The sequence below is a fragment of the Carcharodon carcharias genome, chromosome 22 (genome assembly GCF_017639515.1).
Source record: "Carcharodon carcharias isolate sCarCar2 chromosome 22, sCarCar2.pri, whole genome shotgun sequence".
NCBI lineage: Eukaryota > Metazoa > Chordata > Chondrichthyes > Lamniformes > Lamnidae > Carcharodon > Carcharodon carcharias.
In genome coordinates, this window is record NC_054488.1 from 37,280,067 (window position 1) to 37,296,601 (window position 16,535).

General features: G+C 39.8%; 2 protein-coding genes across 5 annotated transcripts in view; one reads left to right on the plus strand and one right to left on the minus strand.

Annotated features, from left to right (window-relative positions):
* mfsd11 (major facilitator superfamily domain containing 11) overlaps positions 1 to 3,923 on the minus strand; it is a 35,064-nt gene extending 31,141 nt beyond the window's left edge. For 2 of the 3 annotated variants that reach the window (XM_041216572.1, XM_041216573.1), the window contains exon 1: positions 2,402 to 2,706. In XM_041216572.1, the coding sequence (XP_041072506.1) occupies positions 2,402 to 2,497 (96 nt within the window). In that variant the 5' untranslated portion in view covers positions 2,498 to 2,706. Of the gene's footprint in view, positions 1 to 2,401; positions 2,707 to 3,785 lie in introns of those variants that run through there. The other variant, XM_041216575.1, reaches the window with a different exon arrangement.
* Positions 3,924 to 4,136: 213 nt separating this feature from the next.
* LOC121293835 (serine/arginine-rich splicing factor 2-like) lies at positions 4,137 to 11,863 on the plus strand. Of its 2 annotated transcripts, XM_041217215.1 has the most exons (5): positions 4,137 to 4,643; positions 6,214 to 6,530; positions 7,179 to 7,403; positions 11,033 to 11,149; positions 11,477 to 11,863. In XM_041217215.1, exons 1-2 carry the CDS (start codon positions 4,291 to 4,293, stop codon positions 6,506 to 6,508), a joined length of 648 nt encoding a protein of 215 aa, XP_041073149.1. In that variant the 5' UTR covers positions 4,137 to 4,290; the 3' UTR covers positions 6,509 to 6,530; positions 7,179 to 7,403; positions 11,033 to 11,149; positions 11,477 to 11,863. The 2 variants fall into 2 exon arrangements, with proteins under 2 accessions (XP_041073149.1, XP_041073148.1); XM_041217214.1 differs by lacking the exon at positions 7,179 to 7,403 and having other exon boundaries at positions 4,149 to 4,643.
* The last annotated feature ends 4,672 nt before the right edge of the window (positions 11,864 to 16,535 follow it).

The following is a 16,535-nucleotide window of genomic DNA, read 5'->3' on the forward strand; positions in this document are numbered from 1 at the left end:
CCCAGGCACTTCACAAGACCATAAATTAGACAAAAATTGACACCAAGTCAAAGGAGGATACACCAATGAGTGACTAAAACCTTGGGTAAAGGGGAAAGTTTCAATGAACACCCTTATAAGGAGAGAAAAGTAGAAAGGTTGAGGGATGGAATTCGAGAACTTGGTCTCATATAGCTGAAGGCACAGCTACAAATGTTGGTGTGAATGGAGTTGGCGGATGCAGAAGAGGCTAGAGTTGGAGTTCTTGAAAGGTTGTAAGGCTGGAGGAGGTCACAAAGAGTGAGAAGGGCAAGGTCATGGAGGAATTTGAACACATGGCTAAGGTTTTAAAAATCAAGGCATTGGTGGAGCGAAAGTCACTGCAGACCAGAGAGGATACAGTAATGAAGTTGTGGGTTAGGATATAGGCAGTAGTTTTGGATGAGCTTTGAACAGCAGGGGCACATTAGCTATCATGCGGAACAGAGACGGGAGCTAGGTGTTTGGCAATTTAGTGGGGGTAGGATCACGAGAACAGGAGGTGGACTTCAAGATGCTGAAGAGCTTGGAGAGGGTATGAGGAGAGATATGAAGAAGATGCAAATTCAGAGCTAGATCGGTGGGGGAGAAACCTTGGCTTGGTAAGCAAGATTACAGCTGAAAGGTTGGTCTCAATTTTAGTGGCAATGAAATCTATGAGCTCCTCACAGTTGTTGTTAGAAGGCATGTTGGAAGAAGAGGGGTTTAAGGAGACAGACAGTGGCGGAGAAAAGAAGCCCAGGGGTTCTCTTTGAATTCCAGGATAGTCATAGAGTAGTGAGCAGTTTGGCAGAAATGCATAGGGCCAAATAGTGCTTAATGTGGTCCAGCCAGGTCTAGTGTCTGCCATATGCTTTCAAGTGTGCACCTATAAGGTTCTTGGATTTGACACTAATTTTTGGTTGCAAATAATCTTCATCAAGTTTGACCAAGTCTTGACACATACAAAGTCTAAAGCAATAGTCAAACAGAGAAATCAACATTATTATCTGCTTCTGCTCTGGGTAGAGAATGTAATCTTTGTCGAATTTTTCCACTTACGTTGCTCTCTAAGAATTGTGAAAGAAGGCTCAAGATCTTTACGAACCTCTAGTCACTCACAGACATCCCTTAAAATTGTGTTGCATTTCAGTTTTCTAACTTAACTGTAATCGGCTTCATCATTGACTTGTTTATTTGTGACATAGGCTACCCTATCATCTAGAACACCATTGACACCTTGTTAACCATTCCATGCTGACAAAAAAACTCTCCTTGCTGACAAAGCTTGATTGTTAAATGTCACCCATAACTTGAAGAATGCTGGGAATGAACAATTTCAACCATTTAATTTCTAGCTTTAATACAAGTCTGCAAGCTATTTATAAATGAAAACCTATCATACAACATTAATCAAATCCTATGTTTAAATGCATACAAAGTATTTTACATACTGCTTGGATTTAGTGAAACAAAGGATGGGAGAGAGTAAAGGTTTTACTGGGGTTAATGGTATCACAGGCCAAGGTGAGGAGTGACTGAGTATGTCAGCTGCTGCATAAGTATAGTAGTGATCAGAGCGTTAAAGGCAGGACAATAGGGAGTTTGAAAGTACTGTTGTAAATAACTTAAAGCAGTTCTTTTCCGGGGACGGACACTGGGTTTGAGCTTATCTGGGGGGAACCACAAGCTCTGAGGGATATAAACACACACACTTTCCATTCAACTGCAGTGCCTTTACTGGTTAACTTATTAAAATATATTTCTGAAACTATACTTGAACCATTCATTGTACAAGGACAGAATGAAGACTCCACAATTGCCCTCAACATGTCTGTAGTGACGAGGAGGAAATGAGTGGTTTTGTTTCTGATCACAATCTAGTCACCCCTGCTGGAACCTGCTGATGTGTGGATATCAGCTTGATAAGCTGAGCAATCTACTAATAGTGTGTCAAAGTTCACACAAGAACATGGACTTTGATGGAATCATGTGCTAAATTGGGTAAACTCAGATGTAATTAGAAGGCTTCATTTTTAAAAAAAACTTGAATTACAATTTTACTCTTAACTCTTCCCAACCTGAAAATACAACAGATAATTTTACACAAAGAAAATACTGATCTTACAAACTTCAGATTGGGGCCACACAATCTGCATTTAGCCTACTTTCTCAGTTCTAAACCTACAGAGGAATTTTCACTGTTGAACTCATTTAAACATCGTATAAACTACCTATTTCCACACAAAGATTTTTAAGGACAATGAGATATTAAGTTTGTATTGAAAGTTTCTATCATATTACAACAAAATACTTTCAGAAAATGTAAAGTCTACTAATCCCTTCCACCATTAAATAAAATTATGGAAGCACCCTGGATTCAGGCACAGGAACAAGCACTTACTTCAATGTTGCCACAGGTTTGAAAGGCGCTGAAAACTAACATAAAGCTGAAGCCCAAAATTATGACATTCATGAGTTTTGTTCCTTTTGCCATCATTGTTCAATGTCCAGCTTGTCAGGCTGCTTTTCTAGGTAATAATGTATCTTAAGTCTCACTTTTGTCACTAACAATCTTCAAAACAATACTCATCCTAATTCCAGGCGTTGGATTGCTATAAGGACTCTCCCTCCCTCTTTCTCTCACCCCTCTCCCCACACTCACTCTCTCAACCCCCTCCTCCTCCTCGCACTCTCTCTCACCCCCTCCTCCTCGCACTCTCTCTCACCCCCTCCTCCTCTCACTCTCTCTCACCCCCTCCTCCTCTCACTCTCTCACCCCCTCCTCCTCTCACTCTCTCTCACCCCCTCCTCCTCTCACTCTCTCTCACCCCCTCCTCCTCTCACTCTCTCTCACCCCCTCCTCCTCTCACTCTCTCTCACCCCCTCCTCCTCTCACTCTCTCTCACCCCCTCCTCCTCTCACTCTCTCTCACCCCCTCCTCCTCTCACTCTCTCTCACCCCCTCCTCCTCTCACTCTCTCTCACCCCCTCCTCCTCTCACTCTCTCTCACCCCCTCCTCCTCTCACTCTCTCTCACCCCCTCCTCCTCTCACTCTCTCTCTCACTCACCCCCTCCTCTCACTCTCTCTCTCACTCACCCCCTCCTCTCACTCTCTCTCTCACTCACTCACCCCCTCCTCTCACTCTCTCTCTCACTCACTCACCCCCTCCTCTCACTCTCTCTCTCACTCACTCACCCCCTCCTCTCACTCTCTCTCTCTCTCACTCACTCACCCCCTCCTCTCACTCTCTCTCTCACTCACTCAACCCCCTCCTCTCTCTCTCTCTCACTCACTCACCCCCTCCTCTCACTCTCTCTCTCACCCCACTCCTCTCAATCTCTCTCTCACTCACTCACCCCCTCCTCTCACTCTCTCTCTCACTCACTCACCCCTCTCCTCACTCTCTCTCACTCACTCACCCCCTCCTCTCACTCTCTCTCTCACTCACTCACCCCCCTCCTCTCACTCTCTCTCTCACTCACTCACCCCCCTCCTCTCACTCTCTCTCACTCACTCACTCCCTCCTCTCACTCTCTCTCACTCACTCACCCCCTCCTCTTACTCTCTCTCACTCACTCACCCCCCTCCTCTCACTCTCACTCACTCACCCCCCTCCTCTCACTCTCTCTCAACTCTCACTCTCTCTCATCCCCCTCCTCACTCACTCACACTGTCTCCAGTCACTCTCCCCCTCAGCCTCTCCCTCCCCTCACTCTATGTTCTGACATAGGTTCACAACCACAAACAGCCGCCTCCCACCGGAAAGGGCATAATTCAAATGAACCTTAGCATTCGAAATTTTCCGGTCAAGCCGATTTCGATCAGTGTGCAAAAGTCGTATGTAACGCTATGGCGAGCGATTTCCCGCTCGACAATGAACGCCATGTTTTACGTGGTTGACACGAAGAAACGTGTTTTCGAGAATAACTAGCAGTTTGACCTGAAGATAAAGACAAAATACTGTTTTAGTTTGCCCTGAAGCGGGGAGAACTACAATTCCCAGGAGGCGCCGCGGCTTGAAGGATTTATTTCCTGAGTCGACTATGAAAAAATATTTACAGAAATTAAGGGGGTGGATAGTAAAATGAGGGGTGTACGGTACAGATTCTTTATAGTTGATATAAATGTAATTTGTTCAGTTTTTTCTCCAAGTGAGGGTGTGTTTCCGGGTCAGGCGGGCGCCATCTTGTGATTGTCACTGGATTAGGCGGTGGTTTGTGGCGGGTTTCACACCGATCCAGTGTCGACATATTTCCCCTTTAACCTGCCGAAACCAAGGCCGATTAGCGATGAGTTACGGTCGAATGCCGCCCGATATCGAGGGGATGACTTCGCTGAAGGTGGACAACCTGACTTACCGCACGTCGCCTGAGACGCTGAAGCGCGTGTTTGAGAAGTACGGCAAAGTGGGCGACGTTTACATCCCCCGGGACCGCTTCACCCGGGAGAGCCGCGGCTTCGCCTTCGTCCGCTTCCACGACAAGCGGGACGCCGAGGATGCCATCGACGCCATGGACGGCGCAGTGCTGGACGGCAGGGAACTGAGGGTGCAGATGGCGCGCTACGGCCGCCCGGCCGAATCCCACCGGAGAGGAGGCTCGTCCCGCCGGTATGGCGGCGCTTACGGCAGGAGAAGCCGCAGGTTAGTGAAGGGGAGGAAGAGGGGGGAAGCACCTTTATTTTCCCGAATTTTCTGAGACAAACTGAATATTTACTAAAGCCCCTGCATCGGCTTTCACTCCTCAATAAAGTTTTTTTAAGGTCGGCCATTAGCTAAAAATCTAGGGGTGGTCAGTGTTTGCTTCAGGCTGAGGGCAGAGATCGACTTCAACTTAGTGCACATTCAGCGAGTCCAAATAAATTTACCTACAAAAGACAATCATTTTGGTTTAACTTGAAACCAAAAGGCTGGTAGGGTTTTTTTTTTACGTAACTATAGTTTTTTTTTCTCTCTTGTCTCTAGTAAATACACATTTTCCTTTTAACCTTTTTTTTTGTAGTGCCAGCTAATAGATATCGCACTGAGGGAGGCTCTGTTTTCACAGGCTCTAGACGGTTATTAGAAGTTGACTCTTTTGTTGCAGTTCTCACGATAAGGATGTGCTCATTGAGCCTGGCCGTAAAAGGATTTTGTGGTATCTGTGAACGAACAGTGCATTTGGACTTCGTGGTTAAAAGTGTTTTTTCGTTTACTCATGGTTTAGCAATTACAACATTTGAAAAGAGGAGTTATGGCAGACAGCAGGTGGCACTTTTTTTTGTCTTTATTGAATATTATAGAGACAATTGAGGTTAATTGCAAATAGATGTAATGGATATTTTTCGGAGATTGAGCTTGACCCTTAAAAAACCTATGATACAATAATGGCGATTTCTTTTGAGTTTCTAATGGGATTTATAGACATGTTTTCTGAAGCATATCTTGTGTTTTTGCTGTAATTCCGTTTGTTTGGTTACATAAAATTTTTTTGGAAAAATGCTCATCACGTTTCCACAGAACAATGTACTTCTTCAATCTGTGCAAGTCCCTGGTGCAGGGGTGGTTTATTTCCAGGCCATTTCAGCCCTTGTTTAGTGTATGAATGACCGTGTTTGTCTGAGTGTGCTATATTCTTTTCCTTTTTGGGAGATTATTTGGCTTGACTATTCAGTTTGCTGGCATCTGCGAATTACAGGCATGATGTTGCATTCAATAATTAAATCGTAGTCAAATGGGAAAAGTCTATGACTAGACTACCTGATTGCGACTTATTAGCTTTCCTGTCTCAATTTCCTTGTGTGCCTTGATTTACTGGTCAGGTGGAGTGGAAAGCTTTGTATTATGTTGAGTTTCATGAGTTCAGCTGAAGTCAAGCTGGAAAGATGCTGATAAATAACTTGCAGTGGCTGTTGGAAAGTGCGCACATGTGGATTTCAGTCGAAGGTTTGTCCTCATCTGCATTGCCCCATGGTTACGTTTCTTAACCAATACTTGTGAACCATGTACACAAGTTAAAGATGACAGTTTAAGGCAACTGTTCCCTTTGGAAATAGAGCTCCAAAGGGAACAGTTGCCTTAAACTGTCATCTTTAACTTGTGTACAATGTAAGCGGCGTAAGGAGAGTGAAATTTGCAAAACAATAGTTTTGTGCCTACTTATCAGTGGGTTTTATATGCCTTTTGCTTGTTTTTTCCACTTAATTGGCTCGTTAAAAGTATCTTTTTCTCTTAGTCCTAGAAGACGACGTCGATCTCGTACAAGATCCAGAAGCCGAACTAGATCAAGATCTCGCTACAGCAGGTCCAGGTCTCGATCATATTCTCGATCTAGAACCCGTTCAAAATCTAGATCTGTTGAAAGATCAAGGTCCAAGTCAAAGTCTAAATCAAAGTCAAGATCTCGGTCCAGATCGAGGACAAGGTCTAGAAGCGGATCTCAGATGTCTCAAGGGTCAAAGTCGAAATCCAGGTCTAGAACCCCCATTTATTCAAGATCTCCACAGAAAGATGGAATTGAATCACCATAAAAAAGCGGTAAATTGCACCAAAGTAAGTAAATACACAAAAGTGGTGGAATTATTTTTAGTATCTTTTATATTGGATAATAAAACACACTTATGGTTTTTTGGAAAACATAGAACTGGCATATCTAGATAATTTGTTTTAAGAGTTGCATTAAACTACTGTGTAACCGATGGGAAAAGTCTCAATGCAGACTCCTTTAGTCCTTAACTTGCAGTGGAATTTGTCATTGGAAGACATTTTCCCCCAACTACCAGTTTTATGCGGTTAAAACCTTTGCATTGTTTATCTGTTTGCTACTGTTCATGCAACTAAAACTTTCATCCCTGAATGCCAATTCAACACGGGCAGTTAGTAAATAATACTGCAAATTGACTAGTCCTGTGTATGCCATCATTTGAGAGTTGATGACTTCACTTTGGATCAGCAACCAGGAACAAAAATTGTGTAATTGCCTCTTGAGACTGGAGGTATTGACTGAATTTGCAAGGAGCTCCAGCTGGAAAATATTGGGTCCAGAGGCAGTGTGATGCTGGTAATTGCCTCATTATTCAAACCTCCCCTCCCTCAATGTGCATCAATAAGAAAGAAAAAAATCTCGAGAGAAAATCCTTGCTTTTATGAAAATTGTTTACGAGGAATTGTTTACCTTAACTTGCATTTTTTCCTATTTAGCAGGGGTACTGGCCTGGAGGAGTTGCTGTGCCCAGCAGTGTGAGAGCTGAATGAACAAACAGTTGAAATTGCAGAGTTGCTGAAGTCATGATGCCAAGATGCTGCCTCTTCTGATAATTTGGCTCCTTCACACTTCAGGCACAGTAACTTTTTCAAACCATTTCCTTAGTTTATCATCCACATTCGTGTTTGCACAGCAGCAGAAATAGGAAGTCAGGAAATATGGTAATTAATTCTATTTCTTTAAAGAGGTAATGATATAAACACTGAGAATGTGGTGGTTGAACCAAAAAACGATATATGCTGCTGGTTCCTCTATGCTTTAGGGACTTTGGAGAATTTGAGAGTCCTGTGCACTCAATTTCATCTCGCGAAGAGCCTTGCTGTTTGAAGCTTAATGGTTGGTAAATGCTGTTCCGGAGATAAGTATGATTCTCAAAAAAGCTCAAGCAAAGCCAGAAAATATTAGAATTGCATAGCAAAGCTGTTAGCATCTGAAGAGAGAAAACAATGGTTCATGTTTGAGACTGAGGTCATTAGTTGCATTGAACAGAATGAGAATTTGACCACTTCCTCCAATTTTTTTAACCTGTGCTATCCAATTTGTTGAAGCCACTATAAAACGGACACTTCAAGTGATTCAAGTAGATCTTGATCATGTGGGAGTTTTATTTTTCTAATTGCAGTATTATTTTCAAATTATGCATCTGGCCTTGGGGGAAAAATAACTTGATGTAATATTACAATGGATTGTTTTTTTGGCACCCATCTGCAGAGTAAAACTAGGCTATGCCAGTATGTGCCTTGTCTTCAACTTTGCTTTTCCACCCGTTTCCTTTTTCCAAGAGTCGTCGTTAACTTCTATGAATAAGACTTCTCTGCTGCCTACTAACTTAGTTGTACCTGCATAAGTACAGAGGGCAGCAAGCAAAGATCAATTTCGTTAGAATGATGTGTCCTCCAGTCTCCGTTAAGTTTAACTTTTTGCCTATTACATCGTGTATGTCTTTGAACCCTTCATTCTTGTACATTATTGTCCTGAGTTTCCATAACTGGATAGGTATGAAAACAATCGTTGTAAGTGGACCTTTCCATCCTTCTAACTTAAAAATATCTCTTGTTTTGCATTTTTAAAATTAGCTTGTCTTCATTTGTAGAAATCTGATTGGCCTTGTTAAAGTGATTACTGTGTCACTGGGCCTAGTCTCTTAATGCTAGGGATAGCAAATATGGCGATGTCATTTCATTGAATGCAACTCCTGTGCTCCAGCGGCATATTTGATCTCACAGTCGGGCGACAGCTGCTCTGAGCACCTTGTGTATTTTTTTACCCCTCCACTCTTTCTTTGCTCCATTTCTTGCACTGTCAGACCTTCACTTACAGTCTGCACTTTCTCCTCATGTTCTCCACCCCCACCCATCCTTTTTTTGCATCTAGCTTCAGCCTGCAACCACGATCCAATCGATCCTCAAATACTCTAATCCAGCAGTGGAACTTTAGTGCATATTGCCAACAAAGTTCTCTGATAGTTGAATGCTAAGCAAGAGTAATCTGCAGTTTAATGACACTCATGAAGCCCCAAAATCACGAGATGAGATATTTCCATGCACATTTTCTTGATCTATCAGTTTTCAGTTCATTTGTTTGGTCCAATATACCCATCAATATTTTGCAAATTTAAACGCTGCTTTTAATGACCAAATGGTAAAGTTCAAGCTTTCTCAATCTTTCATGATAAAGTAGACTATCTTATTTCAGTTACATAATTCCTTTTGGAAATAAAATGCCCAGGGTTGAAAAATGAGCCTCTTTCAGAAGTGAAGTAGTTTGGTTCTCATTTTTAACTAACATTTTTGTTTGCAGTTCATCTATTCAAATTTTAAATGTTTGGAAAATGGAAAATTTGTTGGTTGACGTTGCAAGTTTTTTTTTGTTGTTGCATTTCTACATTGCCGGCTGCTTCAGATGTCATAAAATTAATGGTAAAGTTGCATCTTGCTACCGTGATAACAACAGATTCCACATCATTATGATCATCTAAACATTTTCTATCCAAAATAAGATTTGAAATTGTCATTAGATGTGAGTTAATTTCTCAGAACAATTTTATGTAAGGTGGGACGTAAAATTTTTCTTTGGGCAGAGTCAGCTAATTTCCATCACCTGTAATGGTTTCAAAGCTTGCCATATAGTGTGTGGCATAAAGATTTTGATATCTAAAATTTGAGAATCAAAGATTTAATATACCCTTGCGTTAATTTTGGCAAGGCTGCAATTATTTACCCCCAAGTTGCACTGAGAAAGTGGCGGTGAACCACCTTCAGCTGCTACAGTCCTTGTTGAATGACAGAATAGTAGCAGTGATGCTCCAGTGATGTTGGGTGGGGAATTCAGACTTTCACCCAACAGTGATGAAGGAACAGCTATTTTTAGTTCCAGTTCAGAATCCATTTGTGTCTTGGGGATCATGATGATGTATCCATGATTTTGCTTCTCGTGTTCTTCAGGGTGGTAGAGGTCATGTGGCAGGTAGGTGCTGTTGGAGTAAGCTTGGTGAGTTGATGTACTGCATCCTGTGGATTATATGTACTGCAGTCGCAATACACTGATGGTGGAGGGATGGATATTGAGTTCACTGGCAAGGGTGCTGAGCAAGAGGATTGCTTTGTCTTGGATAGTGCCACTTTTCTTCAGTTTTGTTGTGGCTGCATCCATCCAGGCAACTGGTGAGTATTTCGTCAAGCTCCTGAATTTCAAGTGTGGGATTAATATAAATGTTGAGGTCTTGGATTAATATTACTATTAAAATGCAGTCAAGTATAGATTATATAAAATCAACTCTGCTTTATATAGCATTTAAATGTTAGCAGCTACAATTGTAAAATTTTGTCCTGAAAGTAAAATAACCAGGAACTACACCTGCACTACAGACTAACATTTCATTGAACCTGGTGATAAAACCATTGGGGCATTCCAAGATTTGGACCAGCATCCATTTCATTTTCTCTGCTTGAGAAAGTACGTTGATGTGATTTAACTTCAAGATTTGTTTTGAGATTTAACATTAATCTTGTGATCTGTGTAAAATAAAACAAATTATTTGCAGTGAAATATTACTGAAATTGCAGTAAAATATCTAACTCCCTGTGTTGTCTTTTAGAATTTTAGGCTTCATAGGTAATACTGTAGCACTTTGATAGTGAAGGTGGGGCTATGAAGAATTGTTTTCTGGCACTTATTTGGGAGGTGCACAGAACCAAAATTGAAAAATGTACTTTCTGAAGAATTCATGTTGGATTGTGTTCTTAAATTGCATTGTGCTCCAGAAATGAGAACTAAAATATTTATATTTTTATGTAGAATTTTATTCATGTTGAATCCCAAACTTTCTAGTACTGTTTTAATCTGTTTTCCATTTAGCATTTGCAAAATTTTTAGCACCAGCTGCTTTTCTGTTTCTTGTCCTAACATCTTGACATTAAGGCAAATTTAATTTCTGTTTTAGAGGTGACCTTGTATCTTCAGTCAGGTATACAATCAAGCTTTGAGAGTTTAAATGGTGTGGGATCTTTTAATATTTTTTCATTAACTATTCAGATCCAATACCATGTGACCCCAAAATTCTATAAACATCAATTTAATGGAATGTGCTCTTTGGGGAAAGTGCACTTTCATTATTTAATTATCCTGTTTTTAAAAGCAGAGGGAAAGGTTGTGGTGTTTATCAGGTGAGCCACCTATGTGGACTAAATGTACCTTTTACAGTTCTAGTAAACAAGGTTATTTTGGATACTTTCTACAGTTGTCAAATAGAATATACATTTTTAACTTTTAACTTCTCTTTTTGTTCCAGATATTCTGGATGGCTGGAAGATTTACGTGGTAGATGCCTTGCAAGAAATATCATCTCTTGCCTTCTGTTTAGGTGATGGAGACACCTTCCTAAAATAAGCAGTGATCTACTTAAAAGGTTATTATAACATCATTGTTTATAATAGGTTTTGTCAGTTTAAGTCTTCAATTAAAATTAGTGTCTGAGAAGGCTCATTATATGTTATGTGCCATCTGTGTTGCTATTACTTAAACTTCTTACAATTTAGTGAAATGTTCGACTTCAGATGCATTTTGGCTTGGATTTGTACATAAGGTAAAAAGCATGGAACGTATTTCCAGGTTTTGTAATTTTTTTTCTGTACGCTGAAGTAATTATCTTTTAAATTTCAACTTTGCATATGTCTTTTTGTTTTTTTTTCAGTCCAATACTAATCTTATTGTCTCATGTATTTTTGTGCACTAGGCGCAGTTGTGTAGCAGTTCTGTAAAGCGGGTTAGCTGTAAGGTGGCGTGTTGCAGTGCAGTGCAGAGTGCTTGGCTGTGTCCTGTATTCTCCTGATTGCTCCTGTAATGATGCCTTGACGTGCAGAAAATATGGCTGTCCAGTAAAATGCCTGTCAGCTGCACCTCCAGAGACGTGGCTGCGTGTAAATTATGGAGCAGGCAGTAAGCACCTTTAGCTACCTTGTTTTTGTACTTGGTAATGTGGTTTATCCATTTACACTTGGAATACACTGTTTAGAATGCTGTTAATTTTGAAATTGATTGTAATTAACAGTTTTATTTGTTTCAGTACATAAAATCCTGTACAACTTGTATTTCTGTAATTAATTAAAGATTTTTTTCTTGGTGTTAATTGTTCTATTTATGACTATTGATACTCCATATAGAAAGCATTTTTTAAGCATGATCATGGGATATTGACATGATATGGTGGTTGCTTTATTGAACCACTGTAGATCTTTAGTGTGGGTGTATTCTTAAGTTTTATACGTTCCGTAACTAATAGCTTAATCTGTGCTTTATCTTAAGATCTCTAAATTTAAAAAATATCTGTTTGCCTGCCCTGAAAATAATTAGATCTCTGGTAAAGCTTAAGTTTACATAAGATTGTCAAATTTATCTTGTAGTAGCTGTATGAATGGATCCAGTGTTCGTGTGCTGGAAACTTGGTCCAAAGCCCTCCCATTAATAATTCTTTTCCATTTATAAAAACACAGCTTTATCTCTTGCATAATTGTTTGTTGTTGATTTTTGCTGCACTGGGAAATTCTGTTTTATTTTAATTTAAAAAATATATATATATCTAGTTTTCCTTGGAATTGTGCTTGGACCACAAAATACAGGTGTCTGAAGTAGATCCCTTCCCGATTTCAGTCAGAAATCAAAATTTGCCACCTTGCTCAGCAGATCATTTAATGCATTCTGGAAATGTAGCTTTGTCTAGAGCCTGGATCAATTATATTTGATTCTGTTTCCCACAGAAGGAAAAATGCAGATCGAGTGATGCTGCATTGCAAATGATGCATAGGGTTCTTTGTGCTGTGGATCTCATAGTGCTTGTATTGCCAAGTGACTGCCATAGCACAACTGGGAATAAAACAATTGGCAAAAATAGCACCATCAGAGGTGTGAAAATATCTTGCAACCCTGGAATTCATGCCAGCTGAAGGTGTTAAACAAACCACCTCTTTAGGCCTTGCTACTTTTGGAGATAACAACAGTAGCTCATTGACCTTGTAATATTGGACATTCGTAATTTTTTTAAAAGTATGATTACATAGAAAATGCTCCACATTCTGGATGGGGCTGGCAACCACTTTGTACATTTTATAATGGAATTAGATGTTTTTATCATTGTCTTTTGGACACAATTGCTTTAAGGATTTTACAATAACAGCGGTGCACTGTGTTGGCAATACCTCTGGACAAAAAGAATATTAAAACCAGGAGTTTTAAGAGTTTAAAGAATAGTGCATAGGTTGGAATTTTTCACTTGGTTAGGTGGAAATTGGTGATTCATGCTTCCCACACCATGGTAGGTATTTTAGCAGGGGTCCTAATATGTACGATCTCATTGATTAGTGTTATCAGATATACTGAATGATAATTCAGGGTGATATTCTTGTTTGTGACTGAGAAATGATTGGCCTGAAAATTACTCATAATTTCTAATTGTCTTATTTGTTCAAGTTGTGACTGTTGTGCTTATAGCACGTTTGTTAGAAATTGAGTACATACATGTATAGTTTCATTGAAATGTCATATGTATTGTGCAGTAATATTTACATCTTAACATTGTAAAAGCTGAAACCCAAGTCTTCTAGTTCTGCTTCTTAACTGGGAAAAGTGTTTATAATCTCCTTCAACTTGCTACTGTGATAACAGTATATTGATATTAAAGTCCTGATTTTAACTAGGAGTGCAAATCAAGGAGTGGGTGGAGTTTCACAAAAACATCAAACCCTCTTTCCAGACATTAGCAGTGTGAGGTCCAGGGACTGTTATACCTGGGGCCTCACCTGCCTGCAACTAGCTGGAAGTGTCAAATGGGCAGGAGCAGAAATTTGGGTTGATGCAGACAGATGTATGTCATGGGGATTGGATTTCGGGACAGAATGTAGAGCCTTGAGCAGAGATAGTTTGTGGGGTCTGGGGAACATTGCTGCTAGTCTTGGCTCCACAATGAAAACATTAAACCGAAATTGTTTCTCTACTGGCCTCAGGTATTCTTGCTGTCTTAAATTGGTGGGAAAAGCACAATGGCTTCCCTTCTTGGGCTATAGTTAAATTTGGAGTTGTAGGCCTGTGATATTGGGCATATATAGAGGGGCATCCAGTTGGCTTCAGGTGGGCTTCATGGCAGTTAAAATGGTAGGTGGCAGGATCAGTGTAGTATGTTGACATGTAAATCATTTAATTGCCCACTCATCTGTTTTCCATTTAAATGGACAGGCTTAAAATCATTCTTAACATTGTTAGAGCAGTTGAAGCATTAGGGATTGCATGTGTTTTGTTTAGCCTGAGTCAGTTCCAAATAAAATGCTTCATTTTTGATAATTGAATCCTGCATTTTTACAGCTGCATTGTAACTTCAAATATCATTACTCAGTAGTGGTTCATATTGGGAATAGTGTAGGACAGAGTAGTTGAGGTAGAAGATTAGCTGAATGATAGAGTAGGCTTGAATGGCCTACTCCTATTCATTATGAATCTTAAAAGAGGAAAGTAAGTTCTTTGAACAATAGAATAATTTGTCTTTGACCACCTTGGACATTGTTAAATCCAAAGTATATTGTACTTGTTACTTATGTTGGGTGACAAGCAAAATTGCCTGTGCACAGTAGCAGCCTGTAGCTTTGTAGCACTTCAAACCTGCATGAGCTTACGTATGTAGTCTGAATTTCATGCAAAGTTTATTTAGTAATTGATGGCTGTAGAACTCTATAAAGCTGAGACATCTTAGCTCATTCATAAAGGGGCCACACTTAATGCAGCCAGAGGATATCTCCATAAATTGTTCTGTGAACTACTTAGATTGACAGGAGAATGCTGTTCCAGCCAAATTATTGCTAAGCAGATTGCAAAGACTGGACTTAATTGAGGCTGTGATTCAGTGACATAAATAAATTGAGTGACTTATAACCTGGGTGGAAGAAGCAACTAAAGTATCCAGTTGAAGGAAGAGTATAAATTTTCTGCATAGAACATTGTGTTTTGAATGCAAACTAATTTTTTTCAATCTGTACTGTTGTTGTGACTATTTAATATTGTGAAACATTGTTAAAACTTAGTACTATAGGGAAGGTTGCCGGGGGTGGGGGGGACAACGACACGTTAAGAGGTTGTATATGCTTTTTTTTCTGCAGTTAAAGTATAGTCTAACTTTTTTGTTTGAGCAGTGGTTTCCATTTTGAGCAAATATTTTGACATGCCCTAACAATGTGAAACTTAACTGTCAAAATAAAGTTGCACAAGACAAACAGAATAAAAACAGAAACTGCTGGAAATGCAGTCTGGCAGCATCTGTGGAGAGAGATACAGTTAATGTTTCAGGTCTGTGACAGTTCATCAGAACTGAAAAAAGTTAGACATGTACATTTTTGAGCAAGTGAAAGTGCTATTCCAGGATGCATTGTATAAATTTGGGTACTGGAAGATTAACAAAAGAAATGGGGGGGAAATTACTGAGTTTCCAAGTTTATCCAAGATTCTTATTAATTTTGACTACTTTTTAATGATGATTACTGGATCAGAGTACGAAAGCCTCTCCAAAAACTCCCAAAGTGGAGTTTGGAATGACTGAAGTTCAATTATAGCTACATTTAGTACTGTAAAAAGGATGCTTCTAAAATTCTTAGTGCATTGTTAAATGTCTGGACATTAACTAGCTACTTTTAAATTGTATTTGTTAAAAGCGTTCATGAAACAATCTTCAGACAAGAAATTATCAAATTGATAATTGCAATCACAATGCAATGATCCATAATTCACTTCTACTGATCATCACTAGACCAGGGACAAGCTGATCCTTGAAGAAGTATTGTTCTTCTCTCCGACAGGATTTCCGTACCTCTCTTTTGCCTTGTTCACCTTCATTGCTTTCCATTTCTCTTCTGGTGTTTGACAAGGTGTTTACTCCTTAGATAATATCAACACCTTTGTCCTTTTGTCTATGACATCTTTTGGCTATCTCCATCTGTCACTGGCCCTCTATCCAGGTCTACCTGTCCCACCACCACCCCCAAAACCAGGTATATTTCACCTCTTTTCTATTTTTACTTAGTTCTGTTGAAGAGTCATACAGACTTGAAACGTTGACTGTGTTCCTCTTCGCAGATGCTGCCAGACACCCTGAGTTTTTCCAGGTATTTTTATTTTTGTTTTGGATTTCCAGCATCCGCAGTTCTTTTGCTTTTATCTTGATTCTTATGCCCTTGTTCAAAGAGCCTGTATTAATCCTTGTTTCCCCTGGTGAACTGGGCACTCTGTCCACTTTCAGGGGAAGTTATTTTTACTTTGGCTGTGTTTTCAATTGATACTGTGCATTGACAATACACTTGCAGTAATTTCCTTACAACACAGAAGATGAGGCGGTGTCCAACAGAGTAATGAAAGCACAATCGTGAGATAAGGAATTACACATCAAATGTGCACAGTTCCTCGTAAGTCTAGATAATGTTAGAAAGAGTGGAAGTACCAGCATAACCAATATAAACCTTGAATCCGTGTCCATGGTTAATGCTTTTCTGTCTCCTAACCGGCATTGAGGTAAACTACACTTTACAATCAATTAAGTAAAATTTTTTTTAATCAAAACAAGGTACCTAATATCTAGGTGCTTCAGAAACAGTTGTCCAGAAATGCAAAATTTGCAGCACTTTTGGAAACGGTTACTTACGTGTTAACTCATTATGCATGATGTGTGCCGTGGTGTTATCTAATGCACTGATTCCTAGGCAACTTTCCTGGGAATGTGTTTAGAACAATGTGTAACTGATTCCATACTGACCTCAGAACTC

Coding starts and splice junctions, on each gene's coding strand:
- LOC121293835 (XM_041217215.1), top strand. CDS start 4,291: ATGAGTTACGGTCGAATGCCGCCCGATATCGAGGGGATGACTTCGCTG. Junction 4,644..6,213: donor TACGGCAGGAGAAGCCGCAG/GTTAGTGAAGGG, acceptor TTTTTCTCTTAG/TCCTAGAAGACGACGTCGAT.